This window comes from Ranitomeya variabilis, chromosome 3 (genome assembly GCF_051348905.1).
Source record: "Ranitomeya variabilis isolate aRanVar5 chromosome 3, aRanVar5.hap1, whole genome shotgun sequence".
Lineage (NCBI taxonomy): Eukaryota > Metazoa > Chordata > Amphibia > Anura > Dendrobatidae > Ranitomeya > Ranitomeya variabilis.
The window spans coordinates 721669118-721689547 of NC_135234.1; the positions used below are offsets into that span (position 1 = coordinate 721669118).

A 20430-nucleotide genomic window follows, 5' to 3' on the forward strand; every position below is an offset into this window, starting at 1 on the left:
GTTCTGATTCAGTAGCTTCTTCCTTTTGCTAAGCTTATTGCTGCTGTGATACATTAACAGTCTGAAAGTGCTTGTTCTGAAGTCTACACTATAACAAGACCTTTGAGCAAGCACATGGCTTAGGTAAGTGAGAGTACTGATTAAAAGAACTGCTCTGGATGGCGGATGCAAGGCCTTATGATTAGTGATAGGCGAACCCCTGGATGTTCGATTCCGGCAGAACAGTTAACAAAAAAAAAAAGTTTAGTTAGGTACCAGAAGAATACCCACACCCGGACCCCATTCACAAAGCCCGAATATTCAGTGTTTGCCGAGCTGTCATGTGACGTCGCAGGTCACTGAGGCTGTGTTTACAGCCGTGACCCGAAACTGCAGTGACTCACTGAGCTCAGCACTGCACCATGAGACTTTGTCATACGTTGCGAGCGGTAATCTTACTGAGGTCACCGCAGTTCATTGTCCCGGCTGGGAAAGAAGCCTTAGTGACCTGTGGTAACCTTGATGACGTCACTGACGCTCCTCATTCTCCCGTGGTTTTCCGCGTTAAAGGTCTCATCTTGGCATCATCCAGGTTGAGAACTATTTATCCCAGACAAGGATTCCGGTGTGGGAAAGAACGACGGACAGGTGAGGGATATGGTTGTTTTTCCATTTTTACAGGAGACCATGGCTTCAATGGAATGGGCATTAGATCAGTATAACAGTGTTTGCTATATTTAAATAAAAAGTGTTTTTTTATTTCAAATAAAGGACTTTATTCTGGCTGTGCTTTTATTTAGAACATAACTAAAGGATTAGTAATGAATAGGTGTCTTATAGATGCCTCACCATTACTAAGCCCTGGGCTTGATGTCACTGGACAATACAAAGGTGAATTGGCTCATCTAATAGGCACTGGTGGGGTAGCCAATTATCCATGGCCCTTTACCAGCCTGAGAATAACAGCCCCTAGTTGTCTGCTTTAGCTTAGCTGGTTGTCAAAAAATGGGGGGGACCCACTCCGTGTTTTTTTTTTCTAATGATTTAAATCATTTAAAAAAATGGCATGGGGCCCCTCTATTCTTGCTAAAGCTGACAGATGAGGACAAACATGCAGCTGTCAGTTCTGCCTGGCTGGTTATCAAAAATATAGTTCTATCAGCTGCCGCCTGCTCTTGCTGTTATTAGCTGCAGCAGAAGTATGCTAATGGCAGTAGTAGTCCCATCATTCAATGGCTGTGACCGTAGACAAACTTTTTACCTCCGGTCACAGCTGTGGGCTCATGCTGTTAGAGGCAGGGACACCACGGCAAACACTGGATGTTTGGGCCCCCCATTCATGTTAATGGGGTCCAGGTACTGCTTTGGTACCCAAACCAAACTTTTTTTTTCTTTTAACCGTTTGGCCGAACCAGTACATCCAGGGGTTCGCCCTTCACTACTCAAAACCTGACACTATAGATGGATTCATAAAACGTTCATTTTATTACAATAACTGTACAGTTATTCTACCATAAGTAAGATTGTCAGCCTCATCAGGTCTAAGACCTAATAATGCTATTTTAAAGGTGAAAACGGACAATACATATAGAGTCCTGTGGCCTTTCTCTACAGACCTGTTGTACTTGCCAATGGGCAGCAAAATGGAGCAATACGTGCAAACAGGAACCCCCACATCTACATAATAGGGCAGAGTAAAGTATGGAAAGTTGAGGGAAAAGGTAAAAACAAAAAATATCCAAGCAGTATCTCTAAGCGTTTCACTTTTGGAGCCAAATCAATAAAGACTGTAGTTATTCAGACTGTTTGATGCATTAAGAGAAATCTATAAAACATTGCTTCACAGAGAGTGAACGCCTTTTCTGGCCTTTAATACTAGGCTGACGATTACTAAATTATCGAGCATCTTTATCCCGTTTTATAAGATAAAGGTGACGGTCTTTAAGGTGTGTAATTCACAGTACATTACTTTTTTATCTTTAAGAAATATCTGGCACACCTCAGTGGTTGTGGAGCAGAGCCGCGCTCGGTGCCGTTTCCACCTGGGCAACTCATAAGCCTTCCCGTTAATATCCCCATTTGAAAGGCAATGATATGAACTGAAAACATCTCCTGCTGACATCAGCTTTAGAAGTTGTCATTTTTTAATTTGCTTTGTTTTTCCATTTAAGGGAGATCCTTAGCATTAACTGAGGAGTAGAGCCGGCATTTTGCGTACAAGCAGTTTCCTGTTATCGTGGACTAGTAATAGGAAATAAACACTGAATTGGAAAAGTAAAATGAAGCTGGTATTGGACCCGCGAAAGACGTCCCAAAGAGCGTTCATCCGACATACACGCTCTCTCCCTGGGAGCGTTAACTGTAGTGGTGCAGCCGCACCAGAAGTCTGGAGCCCTAATGGACCCAAAAGGCCCCTACAGCCCATCGAAGACCAGTGCCATTTAAGACCCATGACTCGTGATGGGCGAACCCCAACAGTAAAGTTCAGCGTCCGTACCGAACACCTACTGTTTTTGAGGGCACGGACCCCCAAAACAGACTTTTCCAGGAAGTCTGTTACTGTTCAGGTTCGGCAACCCGAACATCAGGCATTTCCCACACTGTCAACTGCATGACAGCGCGAGAAACACCGGCGGCTCTAATCGGCGGTAAGACCATTAACGCCGGTAAGAAAGTTGCTGTTCATTTGACAGCTCTGTCAACTTTTTACCTCTGGTCACAGCACTAGTTCACGCTGTCATCTGACAGCATGGGAACTGCAGCTCTCTGAAGGCCGGTAATAATCTTACTGCTGATCAGAGGCACATGACCGCGTGGCAAACAACGGATGTTCGGGACTCCCATTCCTCTGAATGGGGTCCGGGTACTGTTCTGGTGCCCAAACCAAACTTTTTGTACTTAAAAGTTAGGCTGAACCCAAGCATTCAAGGGTTCGCCCATCACTACCTATAATAGTTAGAGACAGTAGCGTACCGCCATTAGCAGCAGACCACGCGGCACCTCCCCGCTGCCTCTCCCGCATCCTGGATGCCGATACAATTGAAAACAATGATGGGATATAGACAGACTCTCCCTCCGCCATCGGCCCACTTCTGCGTCTGAGCTCTGTGACGTCTCAGCGGAGAGGACACAATGACATCACCAAAGCGCGCCCTCTGTGCCGAGCAACGCAGAGGGTCAGAAAACCAGAGACTGCAGAGGTCGGAGCAGAGAGGAACAGGGAGAGGTGAGTATTTGTTTAATTTTCATGTATGCAGGACCATGTAGTGCCTATTATACTGTACGGAGGGCCATGTGGTGCCAGTAATATGGTAGTTAGAACCACGTGATGCCCGTAATACTGTATGAAGGGCTATGTGGGGACCATCTTACTGTATGGAAGCAATTATACGGTGTGGAGTCATAATACTGTGTAGAAGGCTGGGTGGGGGCCATTATACTAGTTGGAGGGCTAGTGAGGGCCAATATACCGTGTGGATGGTTGTATTGTGGCCATCATACCAAGTGGAGGCGTGTGGGGTCCATCACACTAAGTGGAGGTGTGTGGGGGCCATTATACTATTTGGAGGACTAGTGGAAGCCATTAAACAGTGTGGATGGTTATGTTGGGGGCCATCATACTGAGTGGAGGAATGTGGGGGCCATTATACTGTGTGGAGGCCCATTAAACTGTATGAAGGGCTGTGTGGTGATCATAGTTGGGGCATCATACTGTGTAGAGGTCACCGTACTTTGTCGGGGGAGAGTTGAGGGGGAAGAGGGTACAGTAGGGTCATCACACTGTGTGGGTGAAGGGTATAGTGGAGGAGTTCACTGTGTCGGTATCATACTGTGTTTCGAGGGACACTAGTTGGCATCATACTTTATGGTGCCAATGAAAGGGCAATCTAAGGTCTTCTAAAGGAGGAAAATTAATTTGCAAGAGTAGTATGGTTGTGAGATATGCTGCTCTTTGACCCCTCCCCATCCCCCCCACCAAATATTAAGGTTTTTTTGTTGTTTTGTTTTTGGGGGAAGGAGGAGGGCAATTAGAACTTCAGCTATGGGGCCCCACAATTTCCATGTACTTACCTGGTTGGAGACTATGGGAGATTTAGAACTGGGAACGAAGAGCTTCAAATAACATCTCCCCCACGCACACGATTGTTTGGCTCGGCTTAACGTTCACATGTTTCCAATAGGGGAAGGGGAGTAAAGAAAGCCGGTGCCAGCTTATATAGCAAGAGTGCGTAAGAGCCCGGTGTTACACCCCCGTACACCTTAGATCGCTGTCTGCTGAACAATGGTTTGGCTGGCAGCTAGCTCAGCCGATTCTCCCATACACAGGAGCCCAAATGTGATCTCTATAAGAGAGCCGGCGCCCAACTCCTCTGCCGATGTCTTCTCTCTTCTTAGGTATGTCAAATTTCAGACTGCAGATCCTTTCGTCCTCTATCTTTTTGTCCCTCGACATCATCTACCGCGGGACAGTCAGGAGGTGCCCCCAGATAAATTAGAGACTGTTGGCTTGACCCCATTGATATAGGTTGACTTTAGTCTAAGGGTACCGTCTCACAGTGGCACTTTTGCCGCTACGACGGCACGACTGTGACGTTCCAGCGATATCCATACGATATCGCTGTGTCTGACACGCAGCAGCGATCAGGGACCCCGCTGAGAATCGTACGTCGTAGCAGATCGTTTAGAACTTTCTTTCGTCGCTGGATCTCCCGCTGTCATCGCTGGATCGGTGTGTGTGACACCGATCCAGCGATGCGTTCGCTTGTAACCAGGGTAAACATCGGGTTACTAAGCGCAGGGCCGCGCTTAGTAACCCGATGTTTACCCTGGTTACCATCGTAAATGTAAAAAAAAACAAAAAAAACAGTACATACTCACATTCCGGTGTCCGTCCGGTCCCTTGCCGTCTGCTTCCCGCACTGACTGAGTGCCGGCCGTAAAGTGAAAGCACAGCGGTGACGTCACCGCTGTGCTCTGCTTTTACTTTACGGCCGGCAGTCAGTCAGTGCGGGAAGCAGACGGCAAGAGACCTGACGGACACCGGAATGTGAGTATGTACTGTTTTGTTTTTTTTTACATTTACGATGGTAACCAGGGTAAACATCGGGTTACTAAGCGCGGCCCTGCGCTTAGTAACCCGATGTTTACCCTGGTTACCCGGGGACCTCGGCATCATTGGTCGCTGGAGAGCTGTCTGCGTGACAGCTCTCCAGCGACCACACAACGACTTACCAACGATCACGGCCAGGTCGTATCGCTGGTCGTGATCGTTGGTAAATCGTTTTGTGTAACGGTACCCTAATGTGTATGGGAACTTTACCATTCAGACTGCTCAACCCTCAACTTCCCCGGCCGAGATCAGGAGACACGCATACACAGTAGATCATCCCAGATGGGAGGGTTCAGCCAACGTTAAGCTAAAATTTAAAATATGTCTGATACTATATATTATGTAATGAAAATCACTGCAGGTGGATATAAAATAATCAACTTTTGATCAAATTTTACTAGTTACAAGGGGTTGCCTCATCATAGAGAGCTCAACGTCAAAAGAGTTATGATCAGCCGATGACGGAGAGGTGTTAGGACCCCCGGTAAAGTCAGACTTTTGCTGGCTACACACAGTAGTACACAGACTGAGCAGGTTGTCCACCAGATCCCCACTCACCCCAATCATGTTTATATGACCGATGGTTGATTTGATGAGACAACCCCTTTACAGATTGTATTCCTGGTCTTGCCATTTTGATTATAAACTTAGCGAATAGGACAGGATGAGTGTGACGCCCACAAGACTTTAGGATACAAATATATTTACAGTTTTACACCCCATCCTGACAAGGTGAAATGCGACCAAACGAGTAATTAAGACACAACCGATTAAACCTCACTTCACATTCATTACTGATAACCCACTGTAATACAGCCGTAATAAATGTAACACCTCGGTACAAAAGACCTAAAAATACATCTAATTACGACGTACGTGCAAAGAGAGTATCTTTAATTAGAAACTTAATGAACGCGTAAAAGAATGTATTATAAATGTTCGGCAATTAAAAAGTAATCCTAAGTGATTTGTGGCTATATTTAGTGCGCAAATTAGCACAGTTATCATAACCGCAGTCACAATGTTGGGTACTTGTAGAAATTGGTAATTGCTGTCTGATCATCTGTTAAAAATTACAGCCATGTGACCCAATAATGAAGAAAAAAATAAGAAAAATACAAAAGTCTTAAAAGATTAACTCATTATAATCGTTATTTCAGAAATCGATAGTGAACATGAAAATAAACAACTTTGTCAGAGATCGTATCAGAGGAATCCATTTCTTTCACTCTTAATTCAGGAGTAAAATGTGTGTTCAGTGAAGACAGATATTCCCATTACTGAGATCGGAGAAGACAGTTGGTGCGTGTAAAACTCGATGTAGAAGGAGGGAGGAGCTAGAGACACATTCTGCTGCAGGTTCTCCTGAAATGATTGTTGCAGTTCTCCATAGAACTTTACGAGCACCAACTGTCAGCTCCTATCACTACAATGGACCAGTCTGTAATCACAGAGGCCGACTTTTCATGTGAATTGAGAATTGTGACAATGATTGTTCAGTCCAGGAAGAGAAAGAGGATTTCTCTGATAAAATATATTGCTAAAGTTGCTTTATTTTTATTTGTACAATTTATTGAAAAGAGGAAAAAAAGGGAACTTTTTAAAGGATATGGACACTTGCTAATTTTTTTTCTGTGTTTCTATTAGAATCGGAGTTAACAGAAATGTCATGATTAATTAATCATGAGGGATTGGTTTTTTTCCCCCCATTTGAGGACTAGTTGTTGTGTTGATGACACCAATTAGTTTACTGTATATGCACTGATAAAACAGGAGGAAAAAAAAATCAGTAAGGGAAAATAAAAAAAATAGTGAGAAAACTATTATTTTTTCCAGAGTTTTGCATTTAAGGCATTTGACTGTGTGGTAAAATGAGCTGGTCGTTGTCTTAGAGGAAACTGTCCTGGGCTCTGGAGGAAATGCCCGCTCTGCTCTTTAATGACATCTTTAGCATGGGTTTACAAGTCACTAGAGTGAAGTTGAGCAAAATGATTCACTGGTCCCTCGTCGTGGCGCAACTTGTACACCGTGACCAGAGAACTGCAAACTGCCTACGTCCTCGGATCGTCGCATGCCTACATGGCTTTGTCAGGGTTACTAATCAGAAGAGGAGCCGGTAGTAGGATGTTCGTAGTACTATGGTCCGGCAGCCAAAGACTAGTGATCTGGCCACTGGACGAGGGTCCTTCACCAAGTATAAATGTAAAAAGAGCAAGAGACGCTGCGCCAAGGATAGATGTAAAAGAGCAAGAGACACTGCGCAAAGGATAGATGTAAAAGAGCAAGAGACACTGCACCAAGGATAGATGTAGAACAGCAAGAGACACTGCACCAAGGATAGATGTAAAAGAGCAAGAGACACTGCACCAAGGATAGATGTAAAAGAGCAAGAGACACTGCACCAAGGATAGATGTAAAAGAGCAAGAGACACTGGACCAAGGATAGATGTAAAACAGCAAGAGACACTGGACCAAGGATAGACGTAAAAGAGCAAGAGACACTGCACCAAGGATAGATGTAAAAGAGCAAGAGACACTGGACCAAGGATAGATGTAAAAGAGCAAGAGACGCTGCACCAAGGATAGATGTAAAAGAGCAAGAGACGCTACACCAAGGATAGATGTAAAACGGCAAGAGACACTGGACCAAGGATAGATGTAAAAGAGCAAGAGACACTGCACCAAGGATAGATGTAAAAGAGCAAGAGACACTGGACCAAGGATAGATGTAAAAGAGCAAGAGACACTGCACCAAGGATAGATGTAAAAGAGCAAGAGACACTGCACCAAGGATAGATGTAAAAGAGCAAGAGACACTGGACCAAGGATAGATGTAAAAGAGCAAGAGACACTGCACCAAGGATAGATGTAAAAGAGCAAGAGACACTGCACCAAGGATAGATGTAAAAGAGCAAGAGACACTGCACCAAGGATAGATGTAAAAGAGCAAGAGACACTGGACCAAGGATAGATGTAAAAGAGCAAGAGACACTGCACCAAGGATAGATGTAAAAGAGCAAGAGACACTGCACCAAGGATAGATGTAAAAGAGCAAGAGACACTGGACCAAGGATAGCTGTAAAAGAGCAAGAGACACTGGACCAAGGATAGCTGTAAAAGAGCAAGAGACACTGGACCAAGGATAGATGAAAAACAGCCAGCGACACTGCACCAAGGATAGATGTAAAAGAGCAAGAGACACTGCACCAAGGATAGATGTAAAAGAGCAAGAGACACTGGACCAAGGATAGATGAAAAACAGCCAGCGACACTGCACCAAGGATAGACGTAAAAGAGCAAGAGACACTGCACCAAGGATAGATGTAAAAGAGCAAGAGACACTGGACCAAGGATAGCTGTAAAAGAGCATGAGACACTGGACCAAGGATAGATGTAAAACAGCAAGAGACGCTGCACCAAGGATAGATGTAAAAGAGCAAGAGACACTGGACCAAAGATAGATGTAAAAGAGCAAGAGACACTGCACCAAGGATAGATGTAAAAGAGCAAGAGACACTGCACCAAGGATAGATGTAAAAGAGCAAGAGACACTGGACCAAGGATAGATGTAAAAGAGCAAGAGACACTGGACCAAGGATAGCTGTAAAAGAGCAAGAGACACTGGACCAAGGATAGCTGTAAAAGAGCAAGAGACACTGGACCAAGGATAGATGAAAAACAGCCAGCGACACTGCACCAAGGATAGATGTAGAACAGCCAGCGACACTCCGCTAAGATAGATGTGGCCATTCTCTTTGCACATTTACCCCGCTCTCAGTGTGGTGCACAAGGAAAAAATTCAATTATTGGTAACTGATGTGATAACGTGAAGCTTTATAGCGATTATATCACTCATACAAGCGTGTTTAATAATGGCGTTCCGTGACAGCAGTGATATCCCGCCACTGTGGAGAAGTAATAGTTAGGGGGGGCACGTAATATATTAATGTTTTCTTTTGTGCTTTGCTCATTATTCTATTCAAGAGATTTTTTTTTTCTCATCAGCAGCCAGCAGTACTTATTAGAGAGATTAAATGAATACATTAATTATGGATTCCTTAAAATAACCCAAAGCTTAAGCAAAACTCTGAGAAATATAGGACACTGCTAGGAAGACTCACACTGGGTATTCATGCCCCAGAGAGATGAATTTTCAGTTCACTACATCAGCAATAGCCATAAAGCAATGAGTATCTGACGCCTGCATGAAGCATATGGGAGCGTTTACCAGATGGATACTAATTGGTTTATGGGTACGGTAGGAGGAGCTGCATCATCAGATTTCAAGAAATCTTTGAGCCTAGAGGCTCATTTAGACAAGGTGATAATTAAGAAAAAGCCTTCTTAACCTCTTCCTGCCTTATGACATACTATTAAGTCATGGAGTGAGCGTAAGAGCTGAGCTCAAACCATAAAGGGCAGGCGCTGGCGGTGTTATACAACTGGCACATGGATTTATTAGCAGCAACAGGAGTGGAGCTCCAATCGCTGCTGTTAACCGCTTACATGCCACTGTCAATCTCTGACAGTAGCATTGATGTGGTGCCAACACAGTGGGGTGTTGAGGGGTGAAAAGTGTGTTGGCTATGTAATCAGGGGCACGTTGAAGACCTCCGTGACTTATCTTTGTACTCCGGTGAAGCAAAGTCTCAGGCTGAGCTTCATAGGAGAGCTTGTTTTTCACCGTGTCTAGTATAACGCCTATTTTTATATTTTATATTTTTTAATATAGATAAATATTTTTGCTAATAAAAGAGCATATCGTAAAAAACTGCAAAGGTCTCAATGAGTAGTTAAAAAAAAAGACAAATCTTACAAGTCAGAAAAATTGTTCTTACCCGATGTTTTTCCTTGATTTTTTGCCTGTATGTCTCTTTGTCGTATTTGTCCTCCTCGGTCAGCCGTTCTCTCGCTTTAGTCAAATCAATGCCGTTTTGATCATCATCTTCAGCACCAGCAACTTGTACTGCGGCTTTCTGTAACGGGGGCCATTGTTGTACTGCCTGCAAATAGAAAAAAAAATGTCCTCCGTTGAGTAGATAAAGCACATGGCTCTGCCTTTTCCAAATGTAAGGACACAATAAGGCCTGGTAAATAATCTCCTCCCTGTACTGGAGAGACCACTATGGCAATGTGTAGCGCATAACTTCTCCTGTCGTGGCACAGCAGAGAAATTAAATACTTGCTGACTGTATACTTTTCACTACACACCCTATAGACATCTTATAATTGAGACATTTGATAGGAATCTTAATTCTCCAGAAAAAAAAAATAATACTCCTGTTAAGATTGGTAGTGAAAATGGAGGAGTCGAGAAGGAAACCTGAGATGCGGCACAGGCGTGGTAGTTGCTACCCATCTAAATTGCCTTGATCTGAGACCTATGATGGTTGGGAAACTGCAGAAGAGATACAATGGGCACATACACTCCAGAGCACTGATCAATGAAGAGGAGAATAGCCCCAGTGTCTGTGTCACTACAGAACATTTACATTTAATGTTACTGCCTCTTTAAGAATCCTATGGAACTGAAGTTCTGCACTGCTTATTAATTCTCGCTCCCCAGAAAATGCAGCGCAACCTGGTGCAAGACTAGGAGGAGTTAATTGCCCAAACCTGCATTTTGCATTCTCGCATAGCAGAAAACTGCAATACCCCTGTGACATTAAAACGAACCGATGAAAGGTGCGCCGATCCATCCAGAGTAACGCATCCCCTCCGTGCAATATAATTATAAAATCTGCCTTGTGTGTGTTTAACTAATTTTATGGAGTGGAGTAAAAAGTTAGGAAAGAATATTATTCCCCTTAGAAAAGCCATTACCTTTAGTGCAGGCGACGTAGCATTACCGGGCCCATCTGCCTTGTGCGCAGCTATAAAATGGTCCTGGTTTGGGGCCAACTCCATTATGTTTTTATGTCTCCTTTCTCGCAGAAGTAAGGCTCGGGGGCACGGTACTACAGCGTGTGACCAATTGCTGCACAAAAATATTAATGCTTCACATTCAATTAAAAAAAAAAAAAAAAAAATGCGAGTTCTGCCAACGAGCACCATGAGGCTCGGGTCACCGCAGAGTAGGAGCGGGTGCTGCATGAAGCAATGGCCACGCTCTATGGGCAAAGTCCTTGGAACTAACATTCCCCCACACCATTACACCTCGCATTTAGTCTCAGGGTATACGTTTTACAGGTGGATTCCGCCTAGAACCCCCCTGAAAAAGCGCTGCAACAGAATGCACAGCAATGTCAAAACGACTTGTTCTGCATATGTTGCATCTTTTGTAACCTCTTTAGGTTTAGGAAGCCTCAAAGAGGCTAAAAGTGACAGGTCCACTATTAAGGTGGATTAAACAGGCAATCCCTGTATGTGTTGCTGCTGTCCAACAACCGCAGGGACTCAAACATATTTTTCGAGCACGGCAGATAATTCGTCTTCAGAGCACGTTTGCTCATCACTAGTGTAGATCCCATTAGTGGGACCTGTATTTACTCTCCATTTATAGCTTAATCTCAGGGACGGACGTGCCATAAATGTACAAGATGGGAATATCCCATTAGGGCTTTGTTGTGCGATTTATCTATTATCTAATGGATCTCGCTCAACTACGAACAGGGACAAACTGGAGCGTTCAAAACTGAATACAGTTTTGTGACCCGGGTCGGAAACGGCTGATGCAGAGGGCTAGAGCTCAGTAATAAGCACAACACCAACACAAACGGGGTCAAACCATTAGGCTAATAAGAGCATGGTATGCTTGACACTAAATGGCGGCAATTTTAAAGGGGGTCAATTTTTTTTTCAGAATCTGATCTGAGATTTTGGGAGGACAGGGATTGTCAATTTATCTTGCAGATTTTAGAATTAAATGCCCATCAGTCATTTGTGGCGGCTTGAAAAAAAGCCTCTTATTTGACAGTTGCAGATTTCCACTGCGAAGACTCTGAGGTACCGTCCACTTGGGGCAAACCCCTCAGCTCCGGTAATAAAACGCAGCGAAAGGCTTTCCCTGCACCAGATTACCGTGCAGCTCCTGGTGTAAAGCCAATTCCTAGAATGCGGGTCCCTAAACTAAAGCAAGCAGAGAATGGTGGGAATAAGCCATTACTTTGTGGTCTGACCTCTGGGACCCTCATTATATTGAGATTTTTGATGACTTGACCTCCGATACATTTTCCCCAGCATGAACTATAACAGGGATGGATAGAATGTGCCTTGTATGGCAGAATAAAAATGTAACGGGGTTATTCCAAAAAAAGTCATCCTCTATATGTAATGCAGTGAATGACTCGCTAATTGCTGGGGGTCTGACCTCCAGGACCCCAGTGATCCAGAGATGGTTTTGAAGAGTCTTGAATGGAGATGTGCATGCTTGGCATTGACAATGCTTTGAGCGGCGGTACAGCATGGAAACCTCGGCTTTCAAGATGGGAGCTGCTGACCCCCCGTTCTAATTATACCAGAGCCCCAACATCAAAATCGCTGGGTGTCACATGGATAGATAGAAACTTGTTTAATACCCCACGTAGCAGAACATTGAGGCTCACAGCCGATGATGAGCAGAGAAGAACCCCTAATCCATATCGGGGACCCTTTCATATCGGATAGGCAGGGGTCTCAGAGGTCAGACCACCAACAACCACAAAGTAATGATATATTCTAGAAATATTCAGGGTTAAGGTTCTGGTAACCATAAATCCCTATCAGGGCAGGAGAGCATTGAGCGCAGCCTCCAATTACTGGTGGTTGGATTTTCTAGACACCTCTCGGATGCAGACCGGTAACCGTCCGCGCCTCACAGCTCCGGAACAAGTTATTTTGCTCAGCAATAATTGCTCAATTTTATTTGGAGTTTTAAAGTATTTATTTTCCCAACCATCTGCTGCTCACATTTGGGAAAAATAATATAAAAATGTACTAAAAACATATAATCAGAAAATGTGTTATTGTGGTGCTCGCACTGATGGAGATTACAGGAAACATCTGCTATTCTTGTATGTGCATACACACATGGAGCAGAACGTGTCATAAGGACATGAAGTACATTGTAAATACACTTTGGTTAACCCATTCCCCACTCATGTTTTTACAGTGGTGTGAAAAAAGATTGTCCCAAAAAGATACAGTGGCTTGTGAAAGTATGCACCCCCTTGGCATTATTCCCCTCGACTCGGACCATTTTCCTTGTCCCTGCTGCCAAAAAATATCCCCACAGCATGATGCTGCCTCCACCATGTTTCACTGTGGGGGTGGTGTTCTTGGGGTAATGAGCTGTGTTAGTTTGGCACCAGACATAGCGTTTACCTTGGTGGCCAAAAAGTTCAATTTCGCCCTCATCTGACTACAGCACCTTCCTCCATACATTTGGAGAGTCTCACACGTCTTTTGGCAAACTCAAAACGAGCCTTACAATTTTTCTGTAATTAAAGGCCTTTTCTGCCCACTTTTCCATAAAAGCCACCTCTATGGAGTGTATGGCTTACTGTGGTCATATGGACAGATACTCCAGTCTCTGTTGGGAACTCTGCAGCTCCTTCAGGGTTACCTTTGGTCTCTGTGCTGCCTCATGGTGTTTGGTTATTGGTTCCTCTTATTAATGGTGTTGCCACCTCTGTGGCCTTTCAGAAAAGGTAAAGTGTATATACTGACAGACGTGTGACACAGATTGCACACAGGTGGACTTCCTTTCACCAAGCATGTAACTTATTTAGGTAATTCCTTGCACCAGAAATTTAAGTAGTTTCATCGTAAAAGGGGTGAATATATATGCACATCAATTTTTACTTATTTGATCACATAAATTTAGTTTATGCCTATAGTTTTCTCACTTTACCAACTTAGACTATTTAGTGCTGACGCACCACACACAAATCGGATTACAAAAATATTTAAAACAGGTTATAAACTAACAAAATAGGTAAAAAGCCAAGGGGTGAATACTTTTGCAAGCCACTGTATATCATCTATCCACAGCATAGCTGATAAATATATCGCCTCTGGTGGTCTGACCACTGGGAACCGCACTGATCACATAGGTGAATGAATCTGTAGCATGTGCGACCACCACTTCTATAGACCGTGAACAGAGGAGTGATTGCACAGTCTTTGAGACCCCAGTTCTTGTAATCATTGTGGTTACCAGCAGTCGGACCCCCATAAATTACACTCACCACCTATTCTATACATTGATGTATATGGTTTATGCTTTTGAGACAAGACCTTTAAGTTTGGGGTTTGTGTGTGTCCTGGTGGCAGATTACACATCACTCAATGGTAAATGTGTATACAGTACAAGGACAATAACCGTCAGCTATCAGGGATATTGTGCAAGTAAGACCTGCTCTTTCTGAAAGCTTCTTATACATTTTTGTATTTTATCCATGACTTGATACCATTATTGTGCAGTCAGATTTGCGAGGAGGAACCATGTTAAGCAGATGGCGCTGTGTCAACTCTTGGCCTTTATGTGGACTGTAATTTAGGACCTCTCAGTTTCCAGTATCATCCATGGACCTTGGAGGACTCCCCGTGTGACCTGTAGAGTACGCTTCCTCTGCAACACCACAGCGCTACAAAGTCAAAAATACATGGCCGCAATAATGCAGCCAGTATGATTCATGCCATTGGCACAGCGTCAATCTACTGTCAGGCTCCCTTTTAAGTGGTAAAAAAAGAATGCGGAGAGGGGTGAGCGGGGCAGAGGGTGAGGGTGCCATGGACCCGTTGAAGCGCAGTCAGCGCGAAGCGGCCGTCGTCCTACTTTGTCAGCCTGTACCTACCAATGTACCTGCCGCCCTTGATGTAATGTCCCCAGCTCAAGGAATGGGGTAATAAAAGGACTTTTAAACAGCACAACTTGGTGAAGGCTACATCTTCAATTGTTCTTAAATAATTTTTGTTATACAAATATATTTCTGCTAATGGTAATGCACAAAAGAAATTAAGTTTTCCAATATGGAAAGGTTTTACATTTTTTTTTTATACACTAAAAACCCAATAATTCTAGGAGAATTAAATACTACAAAAATAAAAGTTCCTTCTAATATTATGATGTAAAGATAACAATTATAAATACATATTTAAAAATTTTTTGTTTACTGAGCATAAAAAAAAAAAATGTGTAGGGTTGTTGAGATTAAATAGAAAAATGTCCTAAGCGGCCATTGCAATTAACAAATAACTGCTAAACTTTTAAAGAGCAGCATAAATGTGACCAACCCCACACAGTGCCGGCCATCACAGATGGCGGGGGTTATGATATGGGTAGGATCGCTACTTGGTGAACTAAGCAGTGATAAGGGTTAATCCGCTGGACTGTGTGATTAATTGCAGTATATGGTGCCCGTCTCGCCCCTCTACTATCTACATCGCACAATGCCTTCCTCAGCCTGCCAGACAGGACGGCGCGGATGATGTGAGGCTTGATTGCTGTGCTCTCCTGCGCTCGCTTCTCCTTCTTGATGTTGTCAGCAAAACCATGTTCCTAAAATGTGAAATAGTCTGTGCCATCTAAATTGGCAGAAAATAGCACGGCAGGATTGCTGTACGGGGCGCGCTGTCAGTGACACATCCCCACTGAATGTCTTCTAAGCTTCCGATGTGTCATTTTCGAGACTGACGCCGATGATTTTATGATGCTCAAACCTCAAGGAAGAAGTTTGCTAACAGGATTTGTAAAGTTTTACCCATTTTTCTCACGGCACTGTAAGGGGGTCCCTGCTATCCCCCTCCATACCAAAGTTATTGTTAATGAGTCTGCATTTGCTGTATGTGATGTATAGCATTGTGCTGTAATGGGCTGATGGATAAGAGCCCCCATTGCTGCTCCGCCATGCCCTGGAAGGGTAGCGGAGAAGCAAGGATGGCAAGTCTTCTGGCTGGTTTGCAGGAGGAGGTGCAATCGTCAGAATATGTCTGGGAAGACACTCATGTGGTGGTGAAACACTGAGCCGCAACGCTGGTAGGAGGGAGATGGATAGTACAAGGTGGACTTGTGAGGTGCCCCAGGTATCCGCTGTAGCCGGTGAGCGAGAATCCGCCTTGTCTAGTCTACTGAGGAGCCATCAGAAGGCAGGAAGCGGTGTTACGTGACCTTGTGCTCGAATGGAGGATCAATGACCCATACTTGAAGGGAAGTTCTACTTTACGACACATGATGATTACTAGAGATCTAGTTGTAGTCATTTTATCATTTGTTTAAAAATGGGCCAAATGGTACCAATAAAAACTACAACTCATCCTGCCCATAAAAAAGGCCCCTATACACTTACTAAAGTCAGCGAACCTGCCGCTATCAGAGGGATCCACCAACAATTTAATGTATATGAGGACTCCAGACTCTCCACCAACAGAGGAAATCTGGGGAAAGAAGGACCTGGCCAGTGAGATCTCCCAAAGGCCGATCCTTTTGTTCTCCGGGAGACAAGTTGTTGAAAAGAGGAGTCTTGTCTGGAAGCGGCCATCTCAGAGAACATAGGAGTACTCAGCCGACTCAGTACTCAGCGCAACCTTTTTGCTAACGGATTGCTGCTGGATCCGTTATAAGGGATCATTACTGGACACAGCCTTAGGGTTCACCCGAAGTGATTCCTGTTAGTATACGGTTTCCCACTCATGTAAAGGCTGCAGTATCAAATAAAAATACATGTACAGAAAAGAAAATGACCAGCCGCACACCCCACAGCAATTTCAGCGGATTGTGGCGGGCTCTACAGACTACGAGGCTTTTATACATTATTGTACACATACATAAAAGCTCGGCCGACTGCACCAGAATGGCGTACGTGTATTTGTAGAACTAGAACAGAGTAACAACACTTTAGCAGCTGCCTTAAAAACTTACAATGGGACCTTATAAAGAAACGGGCACTCACCTCTCCATCGTCTGCAAACACTATCTTGGTGTTCACCTTGAATTTCTTCTTCAAAACTTTTTTGGCTTCGGAAACTTTTGTTACTTTTTCTGTTTTCTTAAGTTTAGTTTTGGTTATTTCATCCTCCTGTTAAAAAACAAACAAACATGAAAACCAGTCAAGTGGTGATCAAAAACACTAAGTCTAATTTAGTAAATAAATAGAAAACATGCACAAATGTTCAAGTCCGGTGTCTAGATAAATCTAAATCCTCAGTATGCTGGGGGTGCGGCTGTAATCACACCCTGTCACTTTGAGTGACAGTTCACTCTACACACACGCACTGCAGCTGCCCTGACAAGGCATCGGCGGATCATCGAGGGTGCAAACTGACACGTCAGTCTTTCTACAGTGAATGTTGGAAGGAGGTAAAGTATATATTTTACATTTCTCTGTGTTCTTCTTCCAACATCCTCATCGCCACGAGAGTTGCATGAATTGCACCCGACTCTCTGGATGCAGATCAAAGATTTTGCTGTGAGATTCTAGCTCGGGTGCGATCCTCTGTCAAAAGACAGAAAGATGGCGGCACAGTGAACTTTTTTTTTTTTTTTTTTTTAATAAGCCAACAAAGAATAAAAACAGAAATGAAATGCAAAGTTTCTGAAAAAAAAAATTATATGCATATGGTAAACAAATTAAAAAAAAAATGCTGGCCTTGACTGAAAACTATCCCTTACATCCAAAAGTGAGTAAACAGACTTTTATACTACAAAAAGTATTACCCACACCAAATGTTTATAGTTCTGATGTGCGAGAGGCCCGCCAGAGCGGCAGAGGCCCGCCAGAGCAACTACTCCATATATAAAAGGAGTTATCCAGTTCGATAAAATAATACTAGATCAGCCAAGGCAGAAAAAAAAGTAAAAAATAGCACTCGTTATGTTTTTTTTTTTTTTGTTAGTTTTTTGGGAGATGGGAGTGGAAGTGTTCATATTTGCAGCCATTTTTATTTGTGAAATTTTTACTTAATACAGCTGGATTCCAATTCACCTACATCTGTTAGCTAAAGATAAGGAGTAATTTCAGAGGGCATCATGTACTACTTCCAACGAACTGTGGTGGCGCTGCAGGATTCAGCAAGGATCGGAATCAGTTTACAGCTAACCATCAATGCTCCAAGCGGCTGCACACCTTTGTGATCAGCATTTCCTTAGGGTTAGGCTTACAAAGTTTTACATGGCTTTTAATCCAGATCTACTTCAAAAGCTACGTAAAAAAAAGAAAAACCTGAACATACACAAAGGAAAAAAAGGGAAATTATCATTACTTGTCTCACACTGGTAACGTCCCTTTTATTTACAATAATCTCTGGAGGCGGAGTCTCAAGGAGATCTATGTCCGGCCCATAGATCGTAACAGCTCATTTACATATTAAGAAAAACGGATTTCTCTGGAATAAGACATCGGATCGCAGATATCGAGCTATGACTTTATTCCGCTTCCTATAACCTACATGCCTACTTAGGAGGGTTGATCCTACTGACAGATTCCCTTTAATGTAACCATATGTTTGGGCAATAAGTGGCGCTCCATCTCCTGAGAGTTAGCAAATGTTCTAAGCTCATGAGACCAGTTGCTGAAAAAAACATTATTATAGGTCGTATCATGTGTAAGATAGCGCTCGCTGCATGTGTTGGGGGACACTCGCTTAGCACGGGATCAGCGCAGGCAGGCACGGTTTTCCTCACAAGTTCAGCTGGGTTTATTTACTCCATAAACCCCAGTGGCACAAAACACAAAGTACCAGCCTTCGTAGCATGGCAAAACAAAGTAACAGTGTTCATAGCATGGTTCTGCTCCATCAGGACTGTGACCACACACTCTTGGTAGAGTCCAATATTCAGGCTCGCACTGGAGCCAAACACACACATCTGGATTACCTGCTTGTCAGCGTTGCAGGTTTTCACTGGCTGGCATCGCACGGGTCCTGTCCTCCGGAGAAGCTGCCTACGGGGAACACCAACTTGCCTGGCAGGCACACAGTCAGTTCCAGACCCATCGAAGGAAGGTACTACTTCCCCCACACAGTAGCCGTCACTGGCTCCGCAGATCCGTGGCCTCACCTCGTGCTCTTCAGGGATCTGGTCTGCACACAGGACCTCCCAATACAGAGGCCACTCAGGATCACGGCCTCACCTCGTGCTCTTCAGGGATCCGCACAGGACCTACCAACACAGAGGCCATTCAGGATCACGGCCTCACCTCGTGCTCTTCAGGGATCCGCACAGGACCTCCCAACACAGAGGCCACTCAGGATCACGGCCTCACCTAATGCTCTTCAGGGATCCGGTCCACACTCCGGACCTCCGAACACCCAGGCCTTTCCTCTCACAGGACCTTCCAGCCAAGAACCATTCAGATCCATACATAGGAACCATGTTACCCACACCCTGGTCACATTACATACTTGTTACCACTCCCATAGGTGGGTGGGGTGAGTGTGTGGCTAGTTCGACCCGCCCAGCTCTCAAACTAGCCCTGCCAGCCTCCCTCTAAAACAACACAATTGCTTGAGGGACTACAGGTCCCAGAACAACCTTACTTCAGGCTGACCCGTGCAGAGTATCTTCCTCTGCGACACACATACCCGGCCATTCACAATAATGCTTTGACTTTGTCTCATCACCATAGTTATGCCTGCGACTGCCATGCATTCCTATGGCCTCAATACGCCTCCATGCATATTCTGGGGAGATCATGCAGCACCACCTACCTGTAACAGGGGTCATTGCATCACACATGGGAAAATAGGGAAAAGAAAAAAAAATCCACTTTTTATTCTATCTTTGTATAGGGATTGTAGAAAGAAGCAAATTAAAGAAGAGCGGACACCTAAATAAATATGTCATTCTTACTCAATGTAAATGCTGTTTTTCTGGATTCTTGGATCAGGGGAGGTTTTTTTTCCAGCATCTCCCCATACCTTAGATATGGACTACTGCACCCTGTATGAAAATCCATCCTTTTCAGCCAAGAAGGGGTGGTCCTGAAGGGGACATCCACACAACTGATAATTACGCCTAGTTGACCAACAGGTCTACAATTAAAGACATAAAATAGGGGCCGTATCTCAGGAACAGAAAGGCACAAGGACAAAAGAAAAACAGCCCTGGATTGTGGTGGAGAACAGCAGCATTTACAGCAATGACAATACCTCTTTAGATGTACACCAGAGAGGATGCAGCCTGGCTTAAGATCTAGGATGGGTAACAACTAACAAATAAAGGGAACTTCACTGGACTACAGATGAGATCCGGTCTCTGAGTCAAATAAAATGTGGAGACACACTTAGGTTCGGAGGTCCTAGGGACTAGAGCAGCGTTTCCCAAACTCCAATCCTCACAGTCCCCAACAGATCATGTTTTCAGGATTTCTATAGTATTGCACAGGTGATCGAATTATTATCGAGGCATCAGAAATGGCCACAAG

General features: G+C 44.0%; 1 protein-coding gene across 1 annotated transcript in view; it reads right to left on the reverse strand.

Moving 5' to 3' along the window:
- Nucleotides 1-20430, reverse strand: part of DDX10 (DEAD-box helicase 10) — a 265027-nt gene that overhangs the window by 100812 nt on the left and 143785 nt on the right. The window contains exons 14-15 of the mRNA XM_077298338.1: nt 16960-17085; nt 9928-10092 (exon numbers count right to left, since the gene is read on the reverse strand). Of these exons, the coding sequence (XP_077154453.1) occupies nt 9928-10092; nt 16960-17085 (291 nt within the window). The remainder of the gene's footprint in view (nt 1-9927; nt 10093-16959; nt 17086-20430) is intronic.